The sequence below is a fragment of the Odontesthes bonariensis genome, chromosome 9, assembly GCF_027942865.1.
Source record: "Odontesthes bonariensis isolate fOdoBon6 chromosome 9, fOdoBon6.hap1, whole genome shotgun sequence".
Classification (NCBI taxonomy): Eukaryota; Metazoa; Chordata; class Actinopteri; order Atheriniformes; family Atherinopsidae; genus Odontesthes; species Odontesthes bonariensis.
This window is the reverse complement of record NC_134514.1, coordinates 5,942,786-5,970,678: the sequence shown is the minus strand read 5'-3', so window position 1 is coordinate 5,970,678 and position 27,893 is coordinate 5,942,786. Positions and strand designations below refer to the sequence as shown.

The 27,893-nt window shown below is 41.6% G+C and overlaps 1 protein-coding gene across 3 annotated transcripts in view; it reads right to left on the bottom strand.

The window, feature by feature from the left end:
* Positions 1–17,506: 17,506 nt before the first annotated feature.
* nova2 (NOVA alternative splicing regulator 2) overlaps positions 17,507–27,893 on the bottom strand; it is a 98,402-nt gene continuing 88,015 nt past the window's right edge. For all 3 annotated transcript variants that reach the window (XM_075472848.1, XM_075472846.1, XM_075472847.1), the window contains one exon: positions 17,507–27,795. In XM_075472848.1, the coding sequence (XP_075328963.1) occupies positions 26,773–27,795 (1,023 nt within the window). In that variant the 3' untranslated portion in view covers positions 17,507–26,772. The remainder of the gene's footprint in view (positions 27,796–27,893) is intronic.

Genomic DNA, 27,893 nt, shown 5'->3' with positions numbered 1-27,893 from the left:
AGTTTTCTGCTTTCTTTTCATATTTTACATTAATTAGCAAACAACAAATCCTGCTAATAACATCAGCTTTGACCTCCAGGCTCCGTCATCTCGTGGGAGGGAGGGGGGGGGGGCTGGGAGATACCACATTTCAAAAGGGAAGATGATATTTAGATCAATTGATTGTGTTGTTCAGAATTTCATTTGTAGTTCATTTATATGTATTAAATAATAGAATAATCAATACAAATTGACACAGAGTAATTCCATAAATTCATTTAAAAAAAAAAGAAAAACGAACATTTACATTTTCCCCTGGAGCCAAGGTGTGGCAGCTGCCATACCCAATTGACGCCCATGCTGCTTTCCCAGTGCTGTTATAGAATTGTGATTTGTTGACCAGCTCTAAAAATCCTGGGCAGAAAATTAGTGAAAAACCTTTAACAGCCCCACTCCACAACTCAGTAAAACCCGGCACATAGTTTTCAACAACCCCAGTCTGACACATACAAGACATTTCTATGCATATCTGAACTTGTATCACTCCAACGTTTATGCTTGCTTTTAGCTATAAGCTTGAGTTCTGATCATTGGCTTTTACTGCATGAACAAATCAATGTGGCGAGCAGTTTGTATAATTTCCCCATCAAGTTTATTCATCTTCAAAGGTTTTAACACAGAGCAAGACAGTAAATTCCACATGACGACTTGGAAGCTGCCTTCTTAGAGTGTTTGTGTGTGCGAGCCCTCAGTTAAATTTGGGTCAGGGTTCAGGCTGCCGGGTGAGAAATAAATTGGCCATTGGAAGAAAGCTATCACTCCCCCCGAAGTCCTGCTAGGCAGCCATCTGCCTGCGGGTTGAGACTGACAAGCCCTTCTGCTCCGAGTCCCTTCGACTGGGAGTTGTCAAAGTGGGATTGTTCATTGGAAATTGTTATGTCAGGCAAAGGCAATCCTCCTGTTCTCATGTTAAAGGGGTTGGCAAACACAGGTAACAACCACCAGAGCTCCCCGAGATACAGTGTCAAAGGCAGATGTTAAATCTAAAAGCACGAGGATAACAGTTACCAGAGTCATTTGCTAAAAAAAAAACCCATAAAAGAGCCTTTGAAGGTCTGTTTCAGTGCTGTGTGAGCGATTAAATCCCGACTGGAATGCCTCCAGGATAGTATTCTTGTCTAAAAAGGCATTCAATCAGATAAAAATGATAACAACAAACTTTGAAAAGAGCTGGAGTTTAGAAATGGGCCTGTAATATGACAAAACTGAGGGGTTAAGACCACATTTGTGGATATTTCCTGATTTTTTTCGACCTTTTTAAGACATCCAGAAGATTAGCAGGCGAGACAATGTGCGAGTGCAGCAGCGACTGCGAGTGTGCTGATAAGAATTATTGTTTCATGCTACTCTCTGTTGACCCGGCAAGGCTTTTCCACTCACATGTCGCTGTTCAGCATACGTTCAAAGGCGTGTTTTCTTCAACGCCAAAGCAGCGATTAAAAGAGCCTCCCCCATCCTCGGCTCGCTCTTAAAGCTCTTTCATACAGGAGGCACCTCCTCGCATCACTTGGATTTCAGGCCGTTACAGCTCGTCTGCCAACAGTATTCATGCTCAGTTGTAAAGAAAAACATCTCTATAAATGTTGCATTGCCTTCAACGTACTTACTGTACTTTATAAAAAGAGAAAATCTATTTCTTAGTTCTTGTTGAACCTTTTTCTTAACATTTATATAAAAGTCTGACAAAGAAATACAGTCTAGTTTGTGTCTTTAATCTCGGCTGTAATCAGATCTCGGCAGTTATCCCGAACCCTCTTTCCTGGAAGCCCCCCTCCCCCAAGTATTTAAAAGAATAAACTCTGAACTGAATGCATCTTTATATGCTGAGTAACCCTGTGTGCAGATCTGTGCATAAAGACTCACACTCTGGCATCAGACTGTTGCATCAGACAGTGGACATCATGGTGGCTCCACCTTTAGAATTATTCCAACAATGCACTCCAGCACCAGCCAGGCCACATTTACTGGTTTTATTAAGAATATTTGGTAGAGTGGAAGTGTTTCATCCTCCTACACATGTTTGATAATCTGATAAAGGTGGTATGATTTTGTACATATACAAATCTAATTTTAAAACGTGTGTTGAGTAAAAGCCTCGCGCATCCCCTATGATCTTTGGCGTACACCTTATGGGGGCAGGAACCCTAGGTTGGGAACCACTGAGGTACTTTTTGGTCACCATAGCTGTCACTCTCAACCAACAATAAATAAACAATAAACAATAAATGATTTGGGATTCACTGTGATGTCTCACTCAGTGGGACAGTTTCTGGCACTGAAAGGATCGGATTAAGGGCTAAATTACAATAAGACTGAGTTATTAAGTGCATGTATACACCTTAATCTGACTAAGAATTGGATCGGATCGAGTTACACGCGATCGGGTTAAGACCCTGAGATAACTCGGTTGAAAGTCAAATTAAACCTGCTTGTAGACGCTGAAGCACGTGGTAAATCAGACTTTGCGTTCATGCTCCAGATGTTTTCCCGGGGTCGTGACCCGGAAGTCAAAGGAGACGATATTCCTGTTGTTGTCGCCGTCAGAAAGAAACAAACAACGCGATGGAGAATGCTCCGTTGGGCATCGAGTTTGTGCAACAAGCAGCTCATCACAGACCAAATGTAGAGGGACGTAGCTTCATCTGGCTCTGCGTTCTCCATCTTTCTCCAATGCCTGAGTTTGTTGTTGTTGTTGTTGGTGGTGAAGAGGTCAACAGGAAGTGGCTCTATTAGCAACAGCTGGAATGGGTACAGCGCCACCTATCATACCGGGGTATGACACGCTTTGTGCCTCTGATACCGTTCATTCACCGCCATATATCCAAGGAGAATTACCCTTTCTCAACTCATTCTTATTGTAATTTAGCCAATAATCCGATCCCTTCAGTGCCATGTGACCCCACTGAGTGGGTGAGTATTTATATTTATTGTGCTGTATTTCATCAGGCTCTGTGTTCAGTGTTCTTTTCCTTTTTTAAAATCCAAATATTTCCACATGATGGTTCAGACAGTGCTTTGTCAGGGTTGGTTTCCAGGCATGTTTTGTGTAATCCTCTTACGGACATGCACATAGTAATGGCGCTGACACAGAAATCTTTCTTTGTGTGCGACACATTTTATTCAATACAGGGATGTGGTATGATGCAATTCCATCTTTAATGAATGTATCGGGGAATCTTTGCACCCCTTGTTTTGCACGGAACAGAAAAATATTTCATTTTAACTTGAAATTCGATGTAAAAACAAACTGGACTGTGTTAATTCTAAAAAATGTGTGTAAAGCAGACTCGCTGACCTCCATCTATCTAAAAAAAAACACCCTGCTGTTCACAGTAATCCTAAAGGAGACCATGCTCTGTCTGTTATATCACTCACAGAAATGGGTCAGAGTAATAGTGTCACTTCCTTTCACACAGATTTATCTCCATTTTAATTTCTTTTAGGAGGTCCTTTTAGGTTACATGATTGTGATATAATCAGTTAATGTGAAACGGTTTTATAATGTGTTTGTGTAAATGTAATTTAACGGTGACTTGATATGTATTTGATATTGTTCACTAACAGAATCTCTCCCCACAGGAGTGACCGCATAGCTTCTCTCCGGCTGTGTGTTGTAGTGGTTTATGTTTTGTCTCCTGTTTTCAGACGGTCTGTTGCTCCATAAGCTGACTTATGTAAAGGGAATTCAGCTGACACCGAGTGTGTTACATAAATAGTCACTTTGTATTTCAACTGTTTGTGCATAAAGCTCCTCTGCTTCTCCAGGCCTCCACTTTCACAGAACTAAGTACATCCAGTTGATCTCTGACCCGAACAAGTAGCTCTGTCTGTGTTGGCGTGATTTAATTTTCGTAGATTTGCCAGCTGTCAGAGTTCCAGGCTTCTTCTTGGGCATTTGGACAGGCAGGGGGCTCAAAACAGGACAAAGGAGGGTAATAGAAACCTTTAAATTCAAGGACTGGGCAGCAATCTGCTGCTGAACAAAATGGTGCTTTTTAATAAAAGGGTTTAAAAAAATCCTGTTCCCAAAAATACTGACTTGGATTTAAAGAAAAAAAAAACATTTAACTCCTATTTCGGGTTAAAAATGCTACCAAAATACATTAAAATAGATTGTATATAAAAAAAATAAACATGTCTGTCTTCATAGAAAGTTTGATGGCAACTCAAAGAATAACATGAACACTGATTTATCATGTGAAAAGTTCATATAACCCATGACATAACACTTAATTTATAAGCTTTGTTTTGGCACATTTTACCTTTCTGATTTATTGATGTTGTGTTGCTCTAGCTGCTCTTCTTTGTGGTATGTTTGAAGCTGATACACCCATCAAACACATGTAGCTGGGAGTTATTTTTGCTCTGATAGCATCACTGTTTCACAATGAAGCCTAAAACAGAACTGCGATGTTTCGTTTTCATCCTGCAGATTTGGAACACGATAAAGCAATGAGACATGACATGTTAAACAGGCAGAATTATACATTTTGGGATTTTTCCCCATCTCTAAGTGTCTGGTTTAGCTTTTGTAAAAGATTTGCTTGGTTAGAAAGCCGAGAATCCGCAAGACATTAAGTTATTCTCTCCTTAAAAAAAGACTTCTGAACTGTTTGAAACCCCTTGTTCGTGTTCCAGGCTTCTCCATATTCAGATGATGACATCACTAGAAATACATTTGAATAATGCCTGCCATGTAAAAAAAAACGAGGCATTTCTCTTCCACTCCACCGTTTCTAACATTCAGCTGACCAATCAGAGGACTCTGATTGGTCAGGAGGGAAAACAGAGCATTTCAGATGGAAAGACACTCAACATATCAATCTCTTGGTACAAAGAATTTTAACGTAATGAGAGGACAGATTCTTACCTCTCAGTTTAATAAGCCATGCATCTTTTTGTCAAAATGAAATTTGTTTTCTCTGCATTTTGGACCAGAAACCTCTGGATCTCATCTGTCTGGCCGGGAGGAATAAAGGCGGCTTCATTCCATCTTCTATACATCTGTGCACTTAGCTTGATCAGATTATCATTCAGTTATTAAATGACCAGAGACTGTAATAACTTAAAAGCAGAGCGGAGGAATGCAGAGTCAAGGTTATTTCAAGGTCATATAACCACTAAGACTGTCTTGACTCTCACTTAGTCATGACATTTATCAGCAGCCTGCTGCAGTGTTCTTTCAATCGTGCATTGTTACAACAAGGGAAGGAAGGAGGAAACGAGAAGAAGACATGGACGACGAGAAAGTGGTGGAGAAAATAAGAGAAGAAGAAGAAGGGGGGAAAAGAAACAAGGAAAAAGGCTGCACACATAGTAATATTATTTTACCTGGTGCTACGTTAAAAATCGTATTTAAATCGTATCGTATCGTATCGTATTTAACCCCTTGACGCCTATTGTCGCATATATGCTACAAACCATAGCCGGAGTGACCGTTGACTCCAAATTGACCAGGATGCCTGTTGTCGCAAATTTGCAACATACCAAAAATTCTATTTATTTTTGTGCAAAAGTGAAATTAACAATCTCAGCATTATTCACCATCTACTTAGAGGCTAAAACACACACAAAACATTTTTTTTTTATATACAGCTATATAAATTCAGGCGTTAAGGGGTTGAGGATGTAAACAAGCCACCTGTGTGGTCCTCTTGAATGTAAACAGGACAAAGGACAAAGATTGTGTATTTCAGGAGGATCAGGAAGGTGGTGAAGGGCTACACTGGAAAAAATCTAAATCTTACCAAGTATGTTTGTCTCATTGAGTATCTCATTACACTTGATATAAGACACAACTGCCTAACAAGTACCATTTCAGCCAGATATAGGGACTTGTTTTAATACAATACATCTTGAATATTTTGTTAAATGAAAAAGTCTTGAAAACAAATTGTTTTGAGTCACATATCATAGGAAACAAGCTTTTTTTTTTACATTTGAAGAGGTTTTTAAGCTAATTTCAAGATCACTTTTATCTCAAAAGTCCTAAATATCACATTTTATTTCAAGAAATCTTAACAAGCCGATTTTCACTAGTTCCATTGGCAGATGTTTTTGCTTATTTCAAGCAAAAACGTCTTGTATTTCTTGTTTTTTTACTTATTTTTGGAGGGGCATTTTTTCCAGTGTACAGGTAACCGGATGTTCACTTGGACAAAAACGGACTGCTGCCAGAACCAAGAACAATAAGTCTTCGATGGATGTAATTATTACAGCCACGTGTGACTGCTAAACTTTCTCATAAGATTTGTGACTGAGAATATGTGAAAGTTGGAATTCGATGCGTGCGTTCGTGTTAAAACCAGTTTAAAGCCAATGATTTTGGACGTGAAACACAGAGAAACTAATAAAGCAGTCCATGACAGCTCATTGTTAGTGAATCTTACTGTTGCAGATGCACAAAGGTTTTATGCTTGTTGATCTCAGAATAAAACTAAAACAGCCACCAGAGAAAGAACTTCCTGTTCTTGTGTTTTTTCGCTGGTTTGTGTGCCGTGCAGCAGCCTGAGGCAGTTAGAGCTGTCGGCCTGATGTGGTTTCACTCCTCTCTGGCTGACTTCCATACATCACTGAAGGTCTAATGTTTCCCGACAGGGTTGGCGTGATGTTTTGGGGGTCTCAAAGACAGGTGGACGATTGAACCCGCTGGGCAGAGCCGAGCGTGTCGAGAGACTTCTACACTGTGATTAAAAAGGATTCTGCAGGCTGCGTGCAGGTGGTTCCTCTGGTTATAAGAAGAGGACTTTTCTCAGATAATTACATCATAATTTAACCATTGTCTTTTCATACAATCCCAGGCATAGTTTTGCATTTATTTTTGTAACCTTAGCTTAATAATTTATCTATCCCTCCAAATCTCACGTCTAATTGTGCTTGAAAACATATCTCTTGAATGAAATTAGTTGAACTAGAAACCTTTTAAAGAGCTGCTAACTCTACCAATGCTGCAGAATTCTGCTGCTTGTTTAGGCCAGTAAACAAAATGTTGGCTGTGCGTGCTGCATTTAGCTCAATGATTGCCAAGGGAAACAACCTGACATATTTCAAATATCAGACTCAGTTTTATTATTAGGAAATAATGCACCTGTTCCAGAAATGCACTAAAATACACCAACTGACAGACAGTGGTGGATTAAAGGCATCGGTTTCTTATCCAAACAGGAAACTGGGTAATATCAGGCGCTATCGGATCAACAGAGCAGAACATTCAGCTATTATCTATCGATGGTCTTTCTAACACGAGTTAGAACCAAAGCACCATTTTGGACCGTTGGAGAACTGTTGTTTTCAGAGTGCAGGATGTGAGTGCAGAGGGCTGCTGCCTTCTCACAAACTGAGGAGAGACTAATGTCTCCTTGTGGATTTGTGGGATTTGGAGGGCTGAGTTATCAGTGTAAAAATAGAATGACCACTACAATAATAAACTCTGTTCCTATGCACAATTTTAAACTAGGACCCAGCTTTGAGCCTAATATGATGCAAATTATAATATTATCTCCTGTTTTGGTGTTTGTTACAATGCAATATGCACAATTAGTGCGATGCAGTGATTATAATGCAACCTGCGAGGCTTTTTCTATCACTTTTTAACCTTTTTTTGGGTTCAGATCATTAGCAAATGAAAGAAACTTCATAAAACATCTGGCAAAAATAGAACTCTCTTTATGAAAGACGTTCATAGGAAAAAAAAAACAAATCCAAGATATGACACAAAACCATTTTATCTAAGAGCTGAGCATTAGTTTTTAATGCTCTTTTGCACCTGTGTATTTACTGTAGAGATAATGACGTAAAGCATCTATATTTCCTTTAAACATTGACTCCTCTTTTCTTGAACCTTTTTATTGTTTTCAGACATATTGTTTTGAGTTTTCTGTGTTCTGTCCTGATGCTTTGAGTCTTCCTTGGCCGACCTGTATGTTTCCCTTTCACAACCTTCCCATTCTGTTTGTGCTTGCTCCAAATATTAGACACAACCGACTGCTAACAACCAATATCTTTTGTCACTATCTGAGCTGAATTACCTCCCCGAGGAAGCTGTATAATCCTTTCCATTGCTTCCACTGACAGCTCTGCAAGAACTCTCTTTTAACCTTAATGTACATATTTACCATTTTATGCAGGTATTTGTTTTAGAAATGCAGATTCCAATGTTCTACAGCTGAATTACAGCTTATTTTATTTCTTTAAGTATGTTTTACAAAGCTGGAGTGTCTCTGAATGAACATCCTCTAAGAGAATGATTGTTCCATATTTGTCCTCAACTGGTTTCCAGTTGAAGGTTAGCTTTGAGGCTAGCTTTGTTAGCATTCCTGCGTGTGTTGTACTCAAATGGCAGAGAGCATCCACCATCTCACCTACCATAACACATTTGCTACTGGAACTGGCCTAAAAGAATATTTAATTCGCTTCAAAAGTGATAAATGTGTTGCCTCTCTTGACGTAGACACAATATCTTGGTAATATGGGTCATGTGGGGCGCTTTTTTCTCTTGACCTACCTGTGTTCTCTGTTACTTTGTTGATGAATTGCAGTAGAGGCCTCAAACTCTGCAAACTCCTATATGGGTTAAACATCATTTTAAAATATGTAACTGAGGCAGCAGCATTCTAAGCATTAAATCAACTTCCAGGAGATGATTTAGTTTAAATAATGTTTAAAGTTGCTCATAATGACATCATGAAGATATCAGTGAAGACGCTACAGTGCAGGTCAAATGTTTATAGCTGCGGGAGTCACAACTCATGACACTATTTTTTAGAAATTTAGTGTATAAATGTATTTGCTGCCTCAGTGTCAGAGAAAATGTCATTATTTTTGGGACAATCTGATGTTTAGTAAGTTTAGTAATATACGATAACCCAGTTATAGAAACAACGGTGAGGTTCTCTGCTTGTAGGAAACTGAGTTATACCTATTTCAAGGTATCTTTGCGGCTGTGTTTGTGTGTTATTTATTCAATGTAATATCTTTATTTTACTCTGGGCCTTGAGTCTGTTATAACATTTGAAATAATGAATTTTTATCAGATTTGGATCCTCAACAGAAGCATTATTAGCACTAACAAACTAGGAAAAACGTACATTCAATCAAGCAACTGTGAAAGAACGTTATTTGTGATATTGCTGGAAAAGATTTAAGTAATTTGTTATAAATAAATAAAGTAAATATAAATCATGGAACACTGGCAGCATTCAGGTTGGATAAAAAAGGTTCCCTGTTAACACAAAACAGCCAAAAGACTTAAACTCTTGTGTTCCACAGGTGTGTTTTTCCTCTTTGTGCTGACTGAGACGCAAGCATGTGCAATTTTAGACGGTATTTGTCATCTTCGTCACATACTTAGAAACACACTCAACGCTTGCACGGATCAGTATGTTTAGAATATTACCAATAAATGCTGCCTGTGTCCTCCTTATGCGAATTTGCTGCAGCGCAACATGACTTCTTCTACTTTACATTTAGTTCAGACTGGAAAGAGTGTAAGCATCTTCTGGCCCTCTGATATACAGAGCCAAGAACGCATCTCAGCTTTGTTTTGATTCCAGAAAATTGGGTTTGCCCTTATAGATTGCTTCTAAGACAACAAAAAAAAGCTTGTTGCTGTCTTTGTCTGCTGTTGGCAAAACATCTGCCTGCTGCAGCTGGAACTGAGGTGAAATAAGTCTTTTGATAGTGTGTGTTTGTGTTGATTCGTGCAGCTTTGAGGTTTGTCATCCAGATGAGTCTTACCTTCAGTTCAACAAGTTCCATTTTCTCTCCTAAGAAAGAGTCCAAGAACACATAAAGAGCAAGAGAAGAAATATGGCAAAAGTAGTCAAATATTGCTTTGTGAACTCAAATAAGATGCATGAGAGCTTGTAGACAAATTGCATTTTATGTTATTTACAGACAAAGAAAGGAAGAAAAAAACACACACCAGGGAAGAGGAGGAAGGACTTATTTGTGTGCTGGTTTTGCTGCCACCCACTGCAACACCAGTTAGACACACTAAGCGCTGCGTAGGCTTCCCTTTTGTCCCGTAGAAAATGTATTTATTAAAGCATTTAGGCCCCAGACCCGAAACAAAAGAAAAGGAACAACTGCAAGACTGCAGAACACATTATGCAGCATCAGATTGAAATCATGGAGAAATCCCCGTACACACTGCAGCGCTTTTTAAAATCACAGCTTTTCCCACTGCAGTTATGGCATGTGTATCTTTTCACATAAAGAAAAAACATGTCTTTTCTTTAGCATAGCATTAATATGAAATAATGCACATGTATAAATTTGAGTTAGAAATGTTAGCACAGCAGGAGAAACGGCAAAGAAAATCATTCACTCGCTCAGCCGATGGGTTTCGTGTCTGTGGTCACTGGACTTTGATCATGGCAGGAAAACACGTGGAGCACAGCTGCTTCAGGACCTGAGGGAACAGCAGCTCTATTTCAGCCAGCTTTAACATTACCTTTGGCTCCGTGGCTTTGTGTGATGTTCTTCTTTTAATTTTCTGCTACAATTACATGTAGACACATATAATCAGAACAACACAGTCATCCGGGTAAAGGTACGATTCTTTTAAAATGACTACAAATTGCTTTTAGTTGCCAAAAATATCAATTTTGATTTAAAATTTTATTATGTACACATAATATACAAATATGTTTTAAAAGCCAATGTTTTTCAGTTCTAAAGTCAATATGAAATATATATTAAAAACCTGCTTTTTTTCACTTGAAATGATTTTTCTGCTCAAAGCAGTTTCCATTAAATTATTTTGTTTTTCTGCAGACGATTTGAAGCGACTCTCGTCTTATATTGTAGCTCACAGCCTTAAAACAGTCAAGCATTGATGTTGTTAATCGAATGTCTGACAGCTCAGTGTTAAAAGAACGAGCTGCAGGGCAGAAACACGGCTTGAAGGTGAGGAGACACATTCGATTTAAGGTTATACGACAGTTCAGCGAGGCATCACCTCCATTTTAATTTGAGTAACATGTGAGGTTTTGCCCTCAAAATTAAAAAAAAAACTTCAGCAGAATGAAGCGACTCGAGCAAACATCCCTCCTCACTGTGGAATCAATTAGACAATGTTGCTCAACATTTGAATGGCAAAGGATTGAAAAAATATTTTTTTCTATCTTTCATGTGAAAAACATCTGCTTATGTTGGCAAAAGCTCCAAAATCCATCCCTCCATCAGACCTGCTGCCACTGATTTTCAGCCCACTTCTTGTGTCCTTTGGCCCAGCTCAGCCTTTTCTCCCTGTTTCCCTTCCTTAAGAACGGCTTCTTGACAGCCACCCTTCCATGGAGCCCATTTCTGATGAGGCTTGGGCCAACAGCAGATGGATCAGCTGAAGGTCCAGATGCATCTCTCAGCTCCTGTGTCAGGTCTTTGCTGGATGTTTTCCTCTTTCTTAAGGACATCACTTTCAGATCCTGTTCATCTGCTGTAGATAGTTCTTTAGGCCTGACACTTCTTCTTCTGTCCTCCACTTGTCCAGTTTCCTCAAATGTTTTAAGGACACACTGCACACCATGCTGAGATAATTTTTTTGTGATTAGTAACAAAATGTCTAAAGAGGCGATTAATAATTGATTCATCCAACACTGGCTCCCATTTTTACGCTTGAATGGATCATAGCTCAGTATTAAGAGGCTTAACAAATAAAAAACACATCCAAGGACTGGACTGAAAATCACAGATCTGAATAAAGAGTGTCTCCTTCTCAACATTAAACATACAGCTGCTGTATTCCTGCTCCTCGTGGGGAACCATACTACACGGTGTGCATTACCTTATGTTCTGCAGTCACTTGTTAATGTTGTGGAACTTTGCACCTCTGCAGGGAAATGAGGCAACTCATTAAAAGCAGGGCAGAGAGACATCCAGTTCATCAGCCCACAACATAAATTATTCCCCTCTCTGCTCTCTAGGCTCACTTGTCCCTTCAAACCTGCCTGCATCGAGGAATTAAAGGCGTAACTAAAGTTTAATGTAATGGCAAAGGGACACGACGGTGTGATTCTGTAGCTTCTTGTTGGCTTTGGTTTGTCTCAGAAATGCTTTTTTGTTTTATTCTAACAGGAAGACAAACTAAATAATTTATTACATACATCTATGTAATGTTCATCTCAACCCTCGGAAACAAGGCAGATATAATGGAAAACATGATCCAGAGCCCATAAGAGGTTACAGAGATTTGGGCTTCTTGTACATTGGAAACACAGTTTCTCAGCAGGAAGCAAGTTCAATTAATCTTCATCTCTACTCCCCCCCCCAGACTTCACAGGAACAACCTGGGAATTTCTGTGAACAGCTCCTCTGAGGGTTCACTCGGATCTATTCTTAGAGTCGAGAGGAATGAGGGAACGTGTGAAAAAGTAAAAAGGGCAGATGAAGAGGGAATGAAATCAATATGCAGCCTCTTAGGGGTAGTAGGTGCTTTGTTAACACTGACAAAGACATATAACCAGCCAGCACCGGCGAGGATGAGATTAAGAGTTATGCTTAAGAAGCTGTGGCATTTCTTTGGAAAGATGTTTAAGTTCATGATTAATTAAACGACTCTTACAGTTGAGCTCGAGCTCTTTGACTCGTGGAAGTTTATAATAATTGCAGCGGCAGCATGAATGACATCCCAGTGCCCCAGTTTAGGAGGCAGCTGTGATCTGCATGTTGGTACCAAGCATACAGAAGTGCAGCCAGTTAATCATAGAAGCTCCTCTGTGGCTCCCACAGCCAGCGCATCTGTACAAAACTGTAGTCATCTGCACTAAAGTAGGGCAACTAGCGAGATAAATACACCCAGACACAGCGACAAAATAGATCCGGAGACTTTTATGAATAGAAATTACAAAGATGTTGATATAACATGTGTTAAATCTCTCAGTGCATTGAGCAACTTACCTCCTGTATCCTCAAAGGCCACTGTGGTTTTGACACAACCTGCAACACCCTTGGAAGCTGATCTAAGGCACACTAGCATCCATCGCAGGAGATGGAGTATCTACATCCCAGTGGCAAATTTTTCTACCCAGGAGAAAATCTGTAAACACGCTGATAGTAACCTTTGGAAATACGTTGTCAGAGATGCTAAAAGCAAGTGAATTAAGACGAGCGTTTTCGTCCGAAAAGTGGTGATTGGAGGAAGAACTGTGGTGGAGTCGTGAGTAATCTTATTGGCTCTGATGAGAAAGAAGAGCCAAACAGCTCACTGGAAAAAATCTAAAACTTACCAAGTATATTTGTCTCATTGAGTATCTCATTACACTTGATATAAGACACAACTGCCTAACAAGTACCATTTCAGCCAGATATAGGGACTTGTTTTAACACAATACATCTTAAATATCTTGTTAAGTGAAAAAGTCTTGAAAACAAATTGTTTTGACTCATATTTCACATGAAACAAGCTTTTTTTTTCATTTGAAGAGGTTTTTAAGCTAATTTCAAGATCACTTTTAACTCAAAAGTCCTAAATATCACATTTTATTTCAAGCAATCTTGACAAGCCGATTTTCACCAGTTCCATTGGCAGATTTTTTTTGCTTATTTCAAGCAAAATCGTCTTGTATTTGTTGGTTTTTTTACTTATTTTTGGAGGGGCATTTTTTCCAGTGAGGAAGCAGTATTTCATAATCATGTCAGCTGCCTGCTCAAACTCTGGCTGACATTTGAATAAGTGTGAATTGTAATTCTCTTCTGGTCATCTGTTATGACTGAGTTAATATTTACCTACAACCGAAGGCAGATTTGTACTGGAGCTGTGATTAAGACATCACAGACTGAGTTTTTCTTCCTCACTGATGCTCGGGGGAGATTAATTTGAAGTGAAGATTCAGTGTGATCCGTTCGTTTCCTTGGTTAGAACACTTTTCATCAATAGTAATTAACTGGACTGAATTGGATGACAATTAGATTAGAATAATTTGGATTGAATTAGGCTGCACTGAACTTGTTTATTTGCTTTTTAAAGTGCCTTGAAATTCGTTTTGTGGTGAATTGTTGCTATATAAATCAAATGAACTGAATTGAAACTGATTACCTGTTTTTTTTAGCAAATGTATTCATTGAGCAGACCCAGTCGAATGTTTTCTATCAAAACCTCAGTCAACCAGATTTTAATGGCAGAACTGGACATTTTCTTTCCTCTGGGGCCCGCAGATCGACGTAAATGAGGATCGAATCACTTCTTATGGAAGGAAATATGTTTTTTTTTAGCACACTTTGAAGGTTGAAGGTTGTCAGAATTACACTAACACAGAGCTCATTCTGTTCACTTACCCTGTGTTTTTCTTACTTTTACTGCTACTAATAACAGCTTTTATGCATTTTTCAACAGGTTTCAGAAATGGCTTTGATTTCATTTAGTTTTATTTACAGTTCTTGTGAAAAGCTACAGTAAATCCAGTAAAAACACCCACTCTATTCTACTCTGTGAGCTTCCTCGTCTTCAACAAAAAAAACCCCAACAGATTCTTTGGCTCTGGAGCTGAGGATTAGATTTACCATCGTGAATAGTTGCTCCCAGCAGTTCATCCTCCAGCAAATGAAAATGAGCAAATTTTCCTTTAACATATATTAATTACAGCCCAGGTATAAAATGTTAACATCTGAATGCTTAGATCTAAATGTGACATTGTCAAAAACTTGATATCGAAAGTGTAAACTGAGCAGTGCAGTGTAAACAAGGCCGTTTTAAAGAACTGAATTGAATTCTTTGTGTGTTTTAGCTGCCTTTAAAACCCATGTATTTTGTTTTAAACGGCCCAAACCGTCCGGACGGTGAAACAAGTTGAACTCTAAAAAAACCACAAAATTGCTGTGATCTTCTCCCTGGAAGCCGGAGGAACTTCTTTAGTGGCGTATGGAGAAAGATATGTGGGAGGAGAGTGACAGGTGGTTGGTCGGACCATGCTGTGAACTGTGAACTCCATTTCCCAGGGGGCTTTGCAACAACAGCTCAAAAAAAGCCACTGGCCGCTTTAGCTGATGGCATGAAGAGGGCTGAGACGATTTTGGCCAGAGGTCACAGGAGCTGACTGGCTGGTTTGTGGAATCATGGTGGATGTGGGAGTGCAGGTGTTTGTTGATCGGATGACTCTGGAGCACAGGAGGATTGTGGGTAGATGAATATGTCAGAGAGCTGAACCCCTCCCCTTCTCGATTGTGATGCCTGTTGTTGGGAGGACAGGGATGTGTGAAAGTGGACCAAACCCTAATTGTCTTTAATTTGTCTAACTGTCTAACATGTAAAGCCAAGCCCTCTGGATATCTGAAGGGAAGTAGCTTCCCAGGTGCCATGTTGGGTCAACTTTAACTGCTGAAACTTACCTCTGAACAGCACATACTGCGTTATCCAAAGTACCTCTCTCGGATCTGACTTTACAAACAAATGTGCGAGGGCTTAATCCTTAAGACTAAAGGTGTTACTTTTCTTCAATGGTTTATTGTACCCATAACCATGTACAAATAAACAAAACCTTTACAGCTTTGTATGGTCACACATTTAGCATTCATTGGTCCATAAGCACTCCTTACGGCGACATGAAAACACTGTTATTAGACACCGACTGATTTCTAGCATCGGCGTCCAAACGTTGCACTGACGTCACAAATGTACCATCCATTCTAACAGTTTCATTGCAAATAAAAATAGTCACATGCAATGATTGAAAAAAATTACATTACCTCATGTCACATAGAAAGTAAGCGAAAAGTTCCATCATTTAGAAATAAGTACTCTTCAGAGATTTGTCTCTTTTTTTTTTTTTTTTTTTAAGTCCTAGACATTCTTTCAACAGCGTTGTTGGTCTCATTTGGGTTGTAAACATTAGTTACAGTGCCGAGCTTCATTCAGCTGGCTGCGTAGCATCTCTCAAGAAAATTGGTCAATCAATGCTGTCAATCAACTGATCGAGAGGAATTGGTCAATAGTCAATTAATCGAGGAATATGAGGAATTTCTCACAGGAGGACATGATCGTCTTTGGGCTCAGTTAGGGGCAACAGGACACCAGTGAGAGACTGGAGAACAGACTAAACAGCAGATCTATATAAGACACCCTGAGAATCACAACTACTTCTTTTCATCTGTCATCCCTTCTTCCTATCCTCTCTCTTCCTCTATCTCTTCTAAGGAGCGATCATAGTCAGGTGGGCACGGGCCTCATCAGTGGAGGAAGATGGCTGGTTGGTAGGTCGGTTTGTTGTGGCGGAAGCTGGTTGCCATGCAACTGGCTCCTCTGTGGTTGGCATGGAAACAGGTTAAGGTGGATTCTGACCTGGTAAAGGTAGTATGCAGCACGTACAGTAGTATGAACAGTAGAATGTAATATGCAGCTCTGGGGAAAACAATCCTGAATTTGGAATGGTTTCAAATGAACAGCACGAGTGCACCTCAGGAGAAGACTGACGGGCCAGTTCATCCAAACTGCAAAAATGTTTCCTAACTTAACCCTTGCGGTTCTTTTAGTAATGCAGATTGCGAGTTTCGACACATCTGTCTCATGGATTTTTGTCACCATCCCCCCAGAAATGCAATTTTATTTTTGTTGCACAACAACTACATCTACTTTCGAGAGAAAAAATAGTCCCGATAAAAACTGTTCTCAGTGAGTTGTGTGGTTTACCCCAAGCAACAGGGACACATTCTCCTTCACTGAAAGGTTCCTATTGATTTATTATTTTTTTTTTCAAAGTTTAAATTAAATCTTTAATGCTGTGAGCACCACCACAAACTAAATTCCATTCACCTCTACGGTTTTGGGGCAGAAATCACAGGGACAGATATGTTGAGAACCTGGAAGAATAAACTAATTTTGGGTGAACTGACGCCGTCAGAATCGAACAACCTGAAGTGCACGCGTCTTAATTTATGATGGGCTTTGTTTTGTCAAACAAAACCAAGCGATTACAGCTCGAGGTGAGTATTTATCCCCAGATCTGTCAGCATGTAACAGTAGATTGTGACAGTAGTATGTTATCGATGGAGAACATCACATGGGGCTGACGTGGTGTGCAGCAAAAGGATGGCGCAGGGGGAGGCGGTAGTGGTGGACAGTGATTGGTTGATTTGGTTGGTCAGGTGACTGAAGGGGGTTATGGACAGTTGTGTTGAGTCAGATCACATGATGAGGGTTTGCAGCTATAACGTCAGGAGGTTCCATCGGTAAGTATGGAAGCCTGACAGGTTTTAGCTTTTGGTGGACACTGGACAGAACACCCACCCCGAATCCCGACCTCACAAACCCAACGAGCACACACTCACACACGCCGCATCCGCTCACACAAGGAGGTGGACTGGCACAAGGACACATTTACCCGCAACTTTTGCATAGACGCACGAATAAACACACAGATTTGTTAACCCACACATGCACACAAACACGCACTCGGTCCCACCCCAGACTTGCGATGTGTTACTGTGATGATGCAGAGTGTGGTGGAAGGTGAAGAATAAGACAACGGAAGACAGGTGATGCTAAAATGAACATTTATAATGACTGCTGTTGCTGTCGCAAAATAAGAATCCTTAAAAAAAGACCTCATATATATTAGCACTAGATTGCCCACTTCACTGGTAATCCACAAGTCAAGAAACACAACTCACTAGGTTTTTTTTCTCTTTACAAACACAATGCTACAATTACATTAAATATTCAATAATCTTTAAGTCAGTTAATGAATGTTGTTAAAAGCAACCACTAAAATACTAAAAAATAAAAACAAAACAATAATAATATTAATTCACCTTTTTCCAGTCTTTCCCTTTTTCTTGTTGCGTTGTTATTTATTAATAGTATAATAATAAGAGTCTGAGAAATAAATAGCTCATGTGGTGTTCTCAGGGCAAATGGGGCAGGCAGCATAAATCAAGAGTGGAGCTGAGAGCAATGCGATGAAATGGTGGAGTCTAATCTCACGCAGTCACTTTTAATACTTTCAAAATGTCCCAGATGTGGAGGCGAAATATGGAGATATGATACCAGTTTGGTTCTGCAGGCGGCCGGATGGTTGAGCGACACCTGCAGAGGGTTAATCATCTCTAATCTATCATTCTACGTAATGTAAACTAGGACTGTATTGCACAAAAGGTAGCAGCTCAGCCTCCTCATTAAGAACCCCAGCAGCAGCTGAGGGTCTTTTTCTTTTTTTTTTTTTTCATCCACCTCCCTAGGTTTCGCTCCAAAAAAAACGAGGAGCTGAGTCGAGCCGTTTTCCACCATGATATGTCTCTAACACGACCAAGCATTTCTTAAAACTATGGCTTGATGACAAAAGATACTTATGCCACTACAACTCACTGTTAGACTTTTAGAAAAAACATCAACGAATGCACATAAACAAGCCAATGCTGAGAACGGCTTGGACTACTTCTCAAGCTTAGTATTCGATGAGCACAGTTATCTAAAGAGTTTGCAAGCCAACATGAAAGCTAAACAGCGAATACAGTAGGTAAATCAACACTAATAACAACAGCACAGGGTAACACAGTAGAACTAGCATAGCCGATTATACAGGCAGACCTAACTATCAGATACAGAGGATGAAGAGTGTCATGATCATCTGCTGCGTCCACTAGTTTCTCTTTATGCTGCCGGCCCCTTTCTGCTCAACACTTCTCTCTTTACAGCTCAGCAAAACTCTGACAAAAATATTTACAATGAGAGAGAAAAAAATGAAATTGTGGAGAAACAGTTGTTTAGTGTTTTATCCTTTTTTTTTTGTTTGTCTGCATTTCCTTTTTTTGGATATTTTTCTTACTTTCATATGTTTTTTTTTTTGTTCTTTATTTTTTTTAAACTTATATCTCAGAGGACTGTCCCCAATGATGAGCAACAAACAAACAAACAAAAAAAATCCAATCATATCAGCTAGCATTGCACAGTCTCAAAGAGGTTTTTTTGGGGGGGATGGAATGGAGAGTTATCGTCCAAACAGTTGGATGAACACAGAAGGGGGGTAGGAGGAGGAGGAAGAAGGTCAATAAAGTTCATGAGGGGGTGAAAGTTCAAAAAGTTCAAGAAGACAGAGGATGGCTGCGCAGCTGACGGTGCGTAAACACTCCCCACACCACTGCACGGGGGGCGGTGGATGTGTCGGCGTGCGTGGGTTTTGGATGTTAAACGACAACAAAAAAAAAATCATCATTAGAAAATGGAGTTTTTTGAATCTTTCCCATCGAGAAAAATCAAATGGAGCGAGAGCGAGAGGAGGGGGGGGGGTTACAGAGACAGAGAGAGAAGAGGTGGGGGTGTAAAAGAGGGGGGAGGTGAGGAGAGTGAAAGGTGCCCCCAACACTATGGCACACAATCAATGAAGTCCCACAGGCTGAAGAAATGACAGAATTAGGAAAGCAGCTGGCATGAGCGGTAGGACTGTTTTAGGTAGGTTGAGAGGCAGGACAGTAGGTAGGTAGCCAACCTGCAGAGGGGTTAATCCTTGTCGGGTTTAGCTCTGTGGGGGGTGGTGAGGAGGAGGAGGAGAAGGTGGTGGTGGAGGGGGCAAGGTGCTGTTCAGTTGAGGCGTCATGAGCGACATCATGTTATGAGGGCGGAGCATGCTGGCTTCATGGGTGCTTCCAGGATGGATGTCCGACACACAAGAACAACTCAAAGAAACGCTTGGAATGGTTGTTGTTGTTGTTGTCGTTTTTTGTTTTCCTCTCTGTTCTATTTTGGCACTCGAGAGAGAGAGAGAGAGAGAGAGAGAGAGAGAGAGAGAGAAAGAGAAGAGACTCGTGGGAGGCGGAGGAGGAAAGTGTGTGTATGTTTTGGGCGAGGAGGAGGAGGAGTGGGCAGTGAAAGTGCAAAAAAAAAAGAGGGCATGGAGGAGTGTGTGTGTGTGTGTGTGTGTGTGTGTGTGTGTGTGTGTGTGTGTGTGTGTGTGTGTGTGTGTGTGTTGAAAGGGTAAACAGGCTACACACAGAAATGGCATTTTGTTAAAACTGGCTTGGGTTAGAGCATACAATACAAATCAAAGACCAGGAAAAAAACAGAGCGAGAAGAAGGAACAGAAAAACAGTGATGTGACAAATGTAGTCTACAGTTGCTGGTGCTTTGATGGGGCCCGAGTTTCGGGAGAGGAGGAGGAGGAGGGGTGGGAAACGAACAGGGTGGGGGGGTCCCGTTATGTGTCGTGGAGGTTGTCTGAAGAGGGTCAGTGGTTGGTGTGGGTGAGAGTGGGTTTGTGGAGGAAAAAAACCAAAAAAAAGTTGAAGTGCCACACACCCACTGAGAAGCAATGAGGTCACCTGACGAGCAGGTTTAGGGTTCAGTTAGCATTCTTCTACAGTAAAAAAAAAGAACCAAACGAAAGGACATGGAAAAAAAACAACACGACTAACTGGACACCACGAGCACAAAGCTGGCCTAAAGCAGACAAACTCAGAGAGAGGAGCAGACGGGAGCATGCACATCTAAATACAATACTGAGGAAACACCGACAGTAAAGCTACGCATCTACAGTAGTCTCGCACACTGACCCCCACCTCAGCTCGGCCTGCCGTGCACAGTATCAGCAGAAAGTATAGTGCAAACACATCACTCGGATCAATAATGGAAATTCTGATAATTCTCTGGGTTTTTTTGGGCCATTTTCAGGAAACATGACCGCAAAGAAAATCCTTCTGTCACATGATAAGCAATGGCAGAAAGAGACTTTGGCTGCAAATGAATAAAAAAAGTTTGCACACTGACGCCAATAAAGCAAAACATTACCACTTTGAAAACAACACTGGCAATGCTCAGCGTTGTTTCTCTCCCCGGGAACGGAGTCTCGGATCGCATATTAAGGGAGCGAAAACACAGTCTGTCCCAAATTCTGCAGCGAGGCTCCCGAGGGAGGCCGACAGAGCAGCACACGGGCTCGTGTGTGTCTGAGAGTTTATATTCTGGATTCATGTGAGGCGGGGGATTTTTAGCCTCTGTCTTACACTGTCTCTCTTTCTGAATCGCAGTGGGCGTGGCCTGAGATACTCCATGTCATAATTTGAGGTCAATAAGGTGCGCATTGTTTACAAGACAAGCCAGAGCTCAGAGCATGGAGGGGGGGGGGGGTTAAAGAACAGACAACATAATTATACTGAGAGCTCGACGATGTGCCGAGGGGTTAGTAATGTTACAAAAACACACAAAAACACATGTAAGCTTCTACTGCACGCCAGTGCTCAGAAGAGTGATATGCAAACTTATGAAAAGGTGAGTACATTCATGGACAATCTCAGTCTCTATTTGTAATTAAATCCTATTTTTTTTGTGTTTTTTTTTCTGAAGCTAAAAAGAAACATTTTTAGTCCAAGCTCGCTCGACATGTAGCAACACAGTCTTAGGTTTGTTCGAGATTTTTGTTCGTATTCCTCTGAGGAAGGTTAGTCAGCTTAACCACGACACACTTCTTCTGTTGTAACATTAAAATCCAACATGTGGCCCACCTGCAGCAGGTGGACCAGGACTTAACGTGACTGCATGGGGGTAACAACGAACATCTGAACGCGTGTAAAACTATATCAAAATGCTCTACCCTTTACCGGCATGCAAAGATTTGAAAAATGAACAATACACTGCCTATTTTTTTTTAAACTTTTTTTTTTTATCAGTTCTCTTTTGTTTCTTCATTTTTTTTTAAACTTTTTTTTTGTCCACGCTTCACTTTGATATCATGCAATATAGACGTGCAAAAAAGATAACATCTATTTCCACAAAATACATTTTTATCGTAACTATAAAAGGCTGTTTAAGAATGCTATCTAGTCACATTTTCTTTAGCGTTAGAATGCTAACCTATCACTGTATTGAGCAGTCTAGCCCCAGAGTCATAGTGCTGTTGCATTCTGGGAGGTGAAGCTCCCAGAGCGTTGGCTTAACACTTGGCTAACATGGCGGTCCCTCCTCTTGTAGCAGGGACAGAGAGGGCTTAAACACACTGTTATAGTGAGGTGCTTCGTCTGTTCTTCAACCTAGATCTTAAAAACATTTACGAGGACTTTTGCCCCTTCAGTTAGGTAATTATAAATATGGTTCATTTGGCACTTTTCACATTTTCTTAATACAAAAGTAGGTCTCCTCTTTCCTAATGTGGTTTAAATGAATACATTTACAGTTTAGCTTGTATTTTGGCACAGGTTTCACTTGTTCAGGTTACACTACTCTTAACTTATCGTCAGCTTATAACAGAGCATTATTATACTGCCGCTTGAAACTAGCCTCTCCAGCTAAAGGACAGATTTCGATATGTTTTAACCTTGTAGTTTTAGTACATCAGTTATTATTCAATAGCAGCATTTTCCACAAACAAAAAAAAAGAAAATACTCTTGTCAACCTATCCAACATCTACAGAGAAATCCAAAAGCTCCTACGGCAGACAGAGGATAAAAGACAGGACAACACGATATGCCACTACATGTATTGCTTCCAATACTTGTCACATTTTTATCTCGACCGCCTAACATTAAGATAACTAAAGAGATTGGCCGCTGTCTAAAAGATAAAACTCTAAGGTTTAATTAATGAGATGAAAAAGACAAATCCATCCCGCGTTTATCAAAGTCATCTGGCACCTTAATCAGGAATTTCAAGCTCTTCTGCCACCATAAACACACTGAACTGTGCTGCATGCATGCTTTTGCTTTCTGTGAAACAACAAGCAGGAAAACTGACATAACAAAGTCTGTAAACTATGACTACTCCAGGTGAGAGGGAAAAAGACAAACCACAAACTGCCTGTTTGTCCGTTTGCTGTGCTATTAAAGGTGACGAATTAGTGTCCTGATATCACAACCCTGACACTATGTACGCGGCTAGTTTGGAAATATCTCAATCAGTACATTTGCAGTGTAATTTCTACGTAAAACTCTCAACTCAGAGCAAAAATATCCCGCCTACTCATCTTCATCTCCGCCCAACTTCTAGTTCAAATCATGCTGCATTTGCTCCACCTCAGAAATGGAAAGTCGGAAAGCTTTATGCTTTAAGCAGTGATATGGTTAGCCTAAGAAAGAAAGGAGCAAACAATGCTCTACCAGCATTTTGTTCGATATTTTGTTTCCTGACTGGGAATTCTGACTTTTAACAGACATTTTGTAATTATTTTTCTTATTTGTCATTCAATGCACCATCAGCGGCTCGGCCATTAGTAAAGTCACCCATAAAACCAACATGTTTTTAACATTAGCCTCTAAAAAAACCTGAAAACAGAGGAACGGGGCGTCGGTTAAGCCTCAGTCCCTCGTGGAAAAGGAAGGTGAAAAGTGGTGTATGGCAGAAAAATTCACATTTGGAGAGCTAATAAGAATGAGGCAGTCATTTGCAATTTCTGCTTGATAAATGATAAATTAGTCAGTCATCCACCTGCCTCACAGTGAGATTAGCCAGTTAACAAATGCACACAGCACAGTACATGTCCACGCTGAAACAGAAGCACCGCCTTCCTGCGTTTAATCCAGTCAAACCCTTTCAAAGTCAAACTACTCCCTAACAAATGTGTATGTATGTGCAACAAGGTGTTCCAAATTAAGGTAAAAACGCAGCGATCCAAACTGCAGCTGGGAGTGTTTGAGCGCTGCGCCCTGCCAGCTACGCCTTCCTCTGCAGGTGTGGTTGTTTTCTGCTCGTCTCAGAGAGAGGAGAGGCTCAATCTGTGGCGTTTACCGGGGCAAGCAGCAGACATGCATCGATTGGAACACCAGACATAGTCACCCATGGAGCGATGTGGAAGGAGGGGGGTGTCAGAATGGGAGTGCACTGGAAAACTGAGGACGGGTGGGAGGGTGAGGAGAGTGTGGATGGTGTTAGATGGGAGTAAAGAAGCCTCCTTACCAAGCTGTGGAGATAAACCCTCACTGGCGCTCCAACAGAGAGTGACACGTTCGATAGCACAGTGGAGGATTTTGGGATCAGATTGGTTTCGAAAAACAATCAAAAGGGCTGTTAAGGTCAGTAAATCCAATCACCCCCTCCTCATCATTTTTTAGCAGTTTACATTCGATCTAAACTCTTATTAGAATTAAATATCTGCCCAGGAATTTGCCCGTTGGATATGCTTTTTTACACTATTCATGAAAAAGACACAGATGCGTAAAGAGAGATTTGAATTTAGAATTTGTTCCAGTCTCTGTGACCTGCTGGTGGACAGCTAACACTCCCCCAGCATCCCGCCCTCTTATTCCAAAAACACTTTTCCAAGATAACAGAAAAGTAGAATCTCATCCTCAAATTGATTGATCCTCTTCAATCGACCTAGTCTCGATTTTCAGTATTCAGATATGACGTGCTTTCTGGTGAAGTTCTTCATATGCATCCTACATATGTTTCAAACATGTGTTGTTTTTTTTCCCTGCCAAACAGAACCCATCCAGTCATAATGCCATCTACAGTGCACATCCCTGACCTTTTTTGAGTCGAGAGAACTGCTTTCTGGCTTCACAGTGCATTAAGACAAAAAAAAAAATTCAGTGTACTCCGAGAAAAAACAAGAAAAATAAAAACACGACACAACAAAAAAAAAACAAAACAAGAAAATAAACAACAGCATCTTGAGCAGCCTTGTGGGTCTACAGTGGGCAGTAAACCTGTTGCCATGGAGCGACCTGCAGTTCGCCAGGGGCAGAAATCAGCTCTGCTCCCTTGACTTATGTTGAAAATCAGTCGTCTGCCCTTTACCTCATTGGCAGCCGGACGGTTGCTTGATAAGGGCAAGGATCAGTGAGGCTATTTATCTCCTTAACCGATATGCATGCTGCCTTAAAAATAGCAAATCTACGAGCGAGGCTTGCAGATTCGGCAGTGGAACCTGGACAAACGACGTTCCCTCGCCCCCTTTCAGTGTTTCCTCTTTAATGTTTTGCATTTCTCAGTAGTATGTTGTCAGTCTTAAGTGCTCTTACTTGATCTAGTCTGCGGTTTGGGGTAACCCGAAGGGTTCGAATGACCACAGGCTGAGCAGCAGCAGTTCATCTGAGAGTGGGTCTCAGCTCTGATAAATTATTCATTTTTAGTTGCAGTTCTACATAGTAGGGAAACTGCAACCGGGCATTTAACTACAGATACAGACAGCAGTGACATTTTGCAGCACGAGGAGGGGTAGCTGAGCGTAATAAACAGGTATTTAAGGTTAATATACCTGTTCTGCAGTCTGTGGCGTGAATGGTGTAGAATTTGAGAGACTTGCTGCAGTCTGCATCACAAGATATGATGAATTCCCTTTTTCTAGCACCAAATATGGCATTATGTTTTTTTTTCACTGTGTACGTGTGTGTGTGTGTGTGTGTGTGTGCATTCCCTGTTCTGCTCTTTGACTGGATATACAAGGTGATCCTCCACTGTAATGATCTTAACACCTGGGGCGGCTTGCTTACTGGACTTAAATAAGACATATATTACACTATGTGACATTACTATTCATCTTCAGCCCACTTACATTAAAACAAAAGATTGAAATCAAAAATAGTCTCATTTACATTCATGTCAAACCTGAATTCACAGATTAAAAAAAAAAACAAATAAAAACTGAGCTTTATATCGGGTGATTTCATTAATAAATAGTGACGATGGTGATGATTCCTATTGTAATAAACATGATAATATTATTAATAGAGTTATCACAGGAGACTGCAAAAAGTGCCGCGGATCCTGCGTGTTTGCTCGCACAGCATCACTCTCGCCGTTTCTAGGTTTTCGCACTACGTGAGGTCATCAGCATGCGCCTCGACATTCTATCTGAAACACTAGAGCCGCACGTGGAGGGCGCTACGTGCTGTCGCACCCCTGCAGGGGCATCACAGGGTGTGCAAAATGAAGAAACACCCAGCTGATTCCTGCCCCCCCCCCCCACACCCACACCTCTCCCCGGTTTCACCTCACCCCTCCGCTGTTCCCCAGAGAAGTGGGGGAGGAGGAGGAGGAGGAGAAGGAGGGAGGTGATGTCATATGTGGGAGAGAGAAGACGGAGTTTAGGGGGGGAGTCGAGGGCATTTCTTCTCTCACATACCAGGCTGAAGTTTGCAGACTCGCTCATTATAAAACCCTTGTAAAAAGGGGGAGGGGTAGAGCAGGGCAAGGGAGAGAGAGGGGGGGGGGCAAGGGGTGAGAAGGGTATTTGAAGGAAGTGGGGCAAATCTAGACGGAAAACAAAAAAACCCTGCTAATGGGTGGTGGGTGTGGGCTGCAGGGGGGGAGGGACGGGTAAGGGTTGTTTCCATACAGGATTTAGGGTTTGAGGGGGGGGGTGGAGGGTTGTACCCTGTAAACACCAACCCTCCCCCTCTCCGTGCCCATGCCCATGCCCCCCCTCCCCCCACACTGTAGCCTCTCAGGCGGTCCGCCTGTCTACATGGCATTCAGCTCTGTCCACACGATACACAAACAGACGGCTTAATTTACTAAACAAAAACAAAAAAAAACAAGAAAAACAAAACAATAAAAAATCCCAAAAGGTCAAGACATTAAGTAATAAAACCTTATTTACATTTTACACATTTTTTTCTTGGTTTTTCAGCGTAACAACTCGCTCCTCTCCCTCCTCACCTTTCTCAGCACATTTTTGCTTTGCGTCAAAAAACTTTTTTTTTTAATACAGAATACTGAAAACACGCAGAAGAAAACGGCGCAAACGATTCCTTCCGACATTCTTGCTCTCCTCTCCTTTTTTCCATTCTCAGCTCTTGCTTTTCTTATACTCCTCCCCCAAGCCCCCACTCTTTTTTTTTTTCCTCTTTTCCTCCTCGTTTCTCATTGGCTGTCAGGTTTAGCCCACCTTCTGTGGGTTGGTGGCGCGTACCCCCTGCTCATAGGTGATCCGCTGGCTGATCAGGTACTGTGCGGCCTGTGTTGCAGCCTGGGAGCCGGTGATGGTCACCTTCCTGTTCCGAGTTCCAGGGATGAACTCGCCTTTCTTGGAGATCTGGATCCTGGCGCCGGTCAGCTCCTGGTACTCCACTAGCGTCTTGCCTCCTTTCCCTAAGATGGCTCCCACTAGGTTTTCCGGCACGGCGATCTCGACCACTTCCTTTGCTCCTTCTGCTAGCTTCTCAGTGGCGAGCAGAGATTGCGCCACCAGTGGCGACGCAGCGCTTAGGTAGCCGTTTGTGGCTCCAGTAGCGGCAGCAAGAGATCCCAGGGAGAAGCCGCCAAGGCTGGCTGCAGAGTGAGCTGCGCTGGTGGATGCATCACTAGCATAAGATGCTAACAAATTAGCTGCGGCGGCTGCTGCTGGGTTGGCATTAGCTGCTACGGCGGCTAACACCCCTGAGGCCGCGGCAGGGTTCAACCCCAGGCCCAGAGAGTTGGTGTTGTAGCCGTAGCTGGCCAAAGTGTTGAGGGCGGAGGTGATGGCGAGCAGGTCGTTGCCTGAGAGGCTGGACATTGTGGTCGGGAAGGCTCCAACTCCAGCCAGGCCTGCCTGGCCGAGCAGAGAGGAAGCTGTAGCTGCTGCAGCCGCCGCTGCTGCCGGCATGACCTCGGTGGAGTTGGCGTACGGGGAACCGGTGGGGTTGGAGTTGGCGACGGGGCCTGTGATGTTCGAGTAGGAGATGTTGAGGCAGGAGGAACTTTGCGGGTCCTCCTGGATCTTCTGGACGATGATCTCCACTGCTTTTCTGTTCTGTTCAGGCTCGCCGCTGATGGTGACCACACGCTCCTGCAGGTTGATGCCCTCAGGCTTTTGGGATAGCTGGACCCACGCCCCAGACTGCTCCATCACTGCCTTGACTGTGGCTCCACCTTTACCAATGATTAGTCCCGCTGTACTGTTGGGGACGATCAGCTTGGCCTGGTGGGAAGGGGTGGGGAGGGTGGAGAAAACAGAAAAAAAGCACAAGTTATCACAATTTCTGCAACAAATCTGCTTTAGCAAAATCATGAGAAATG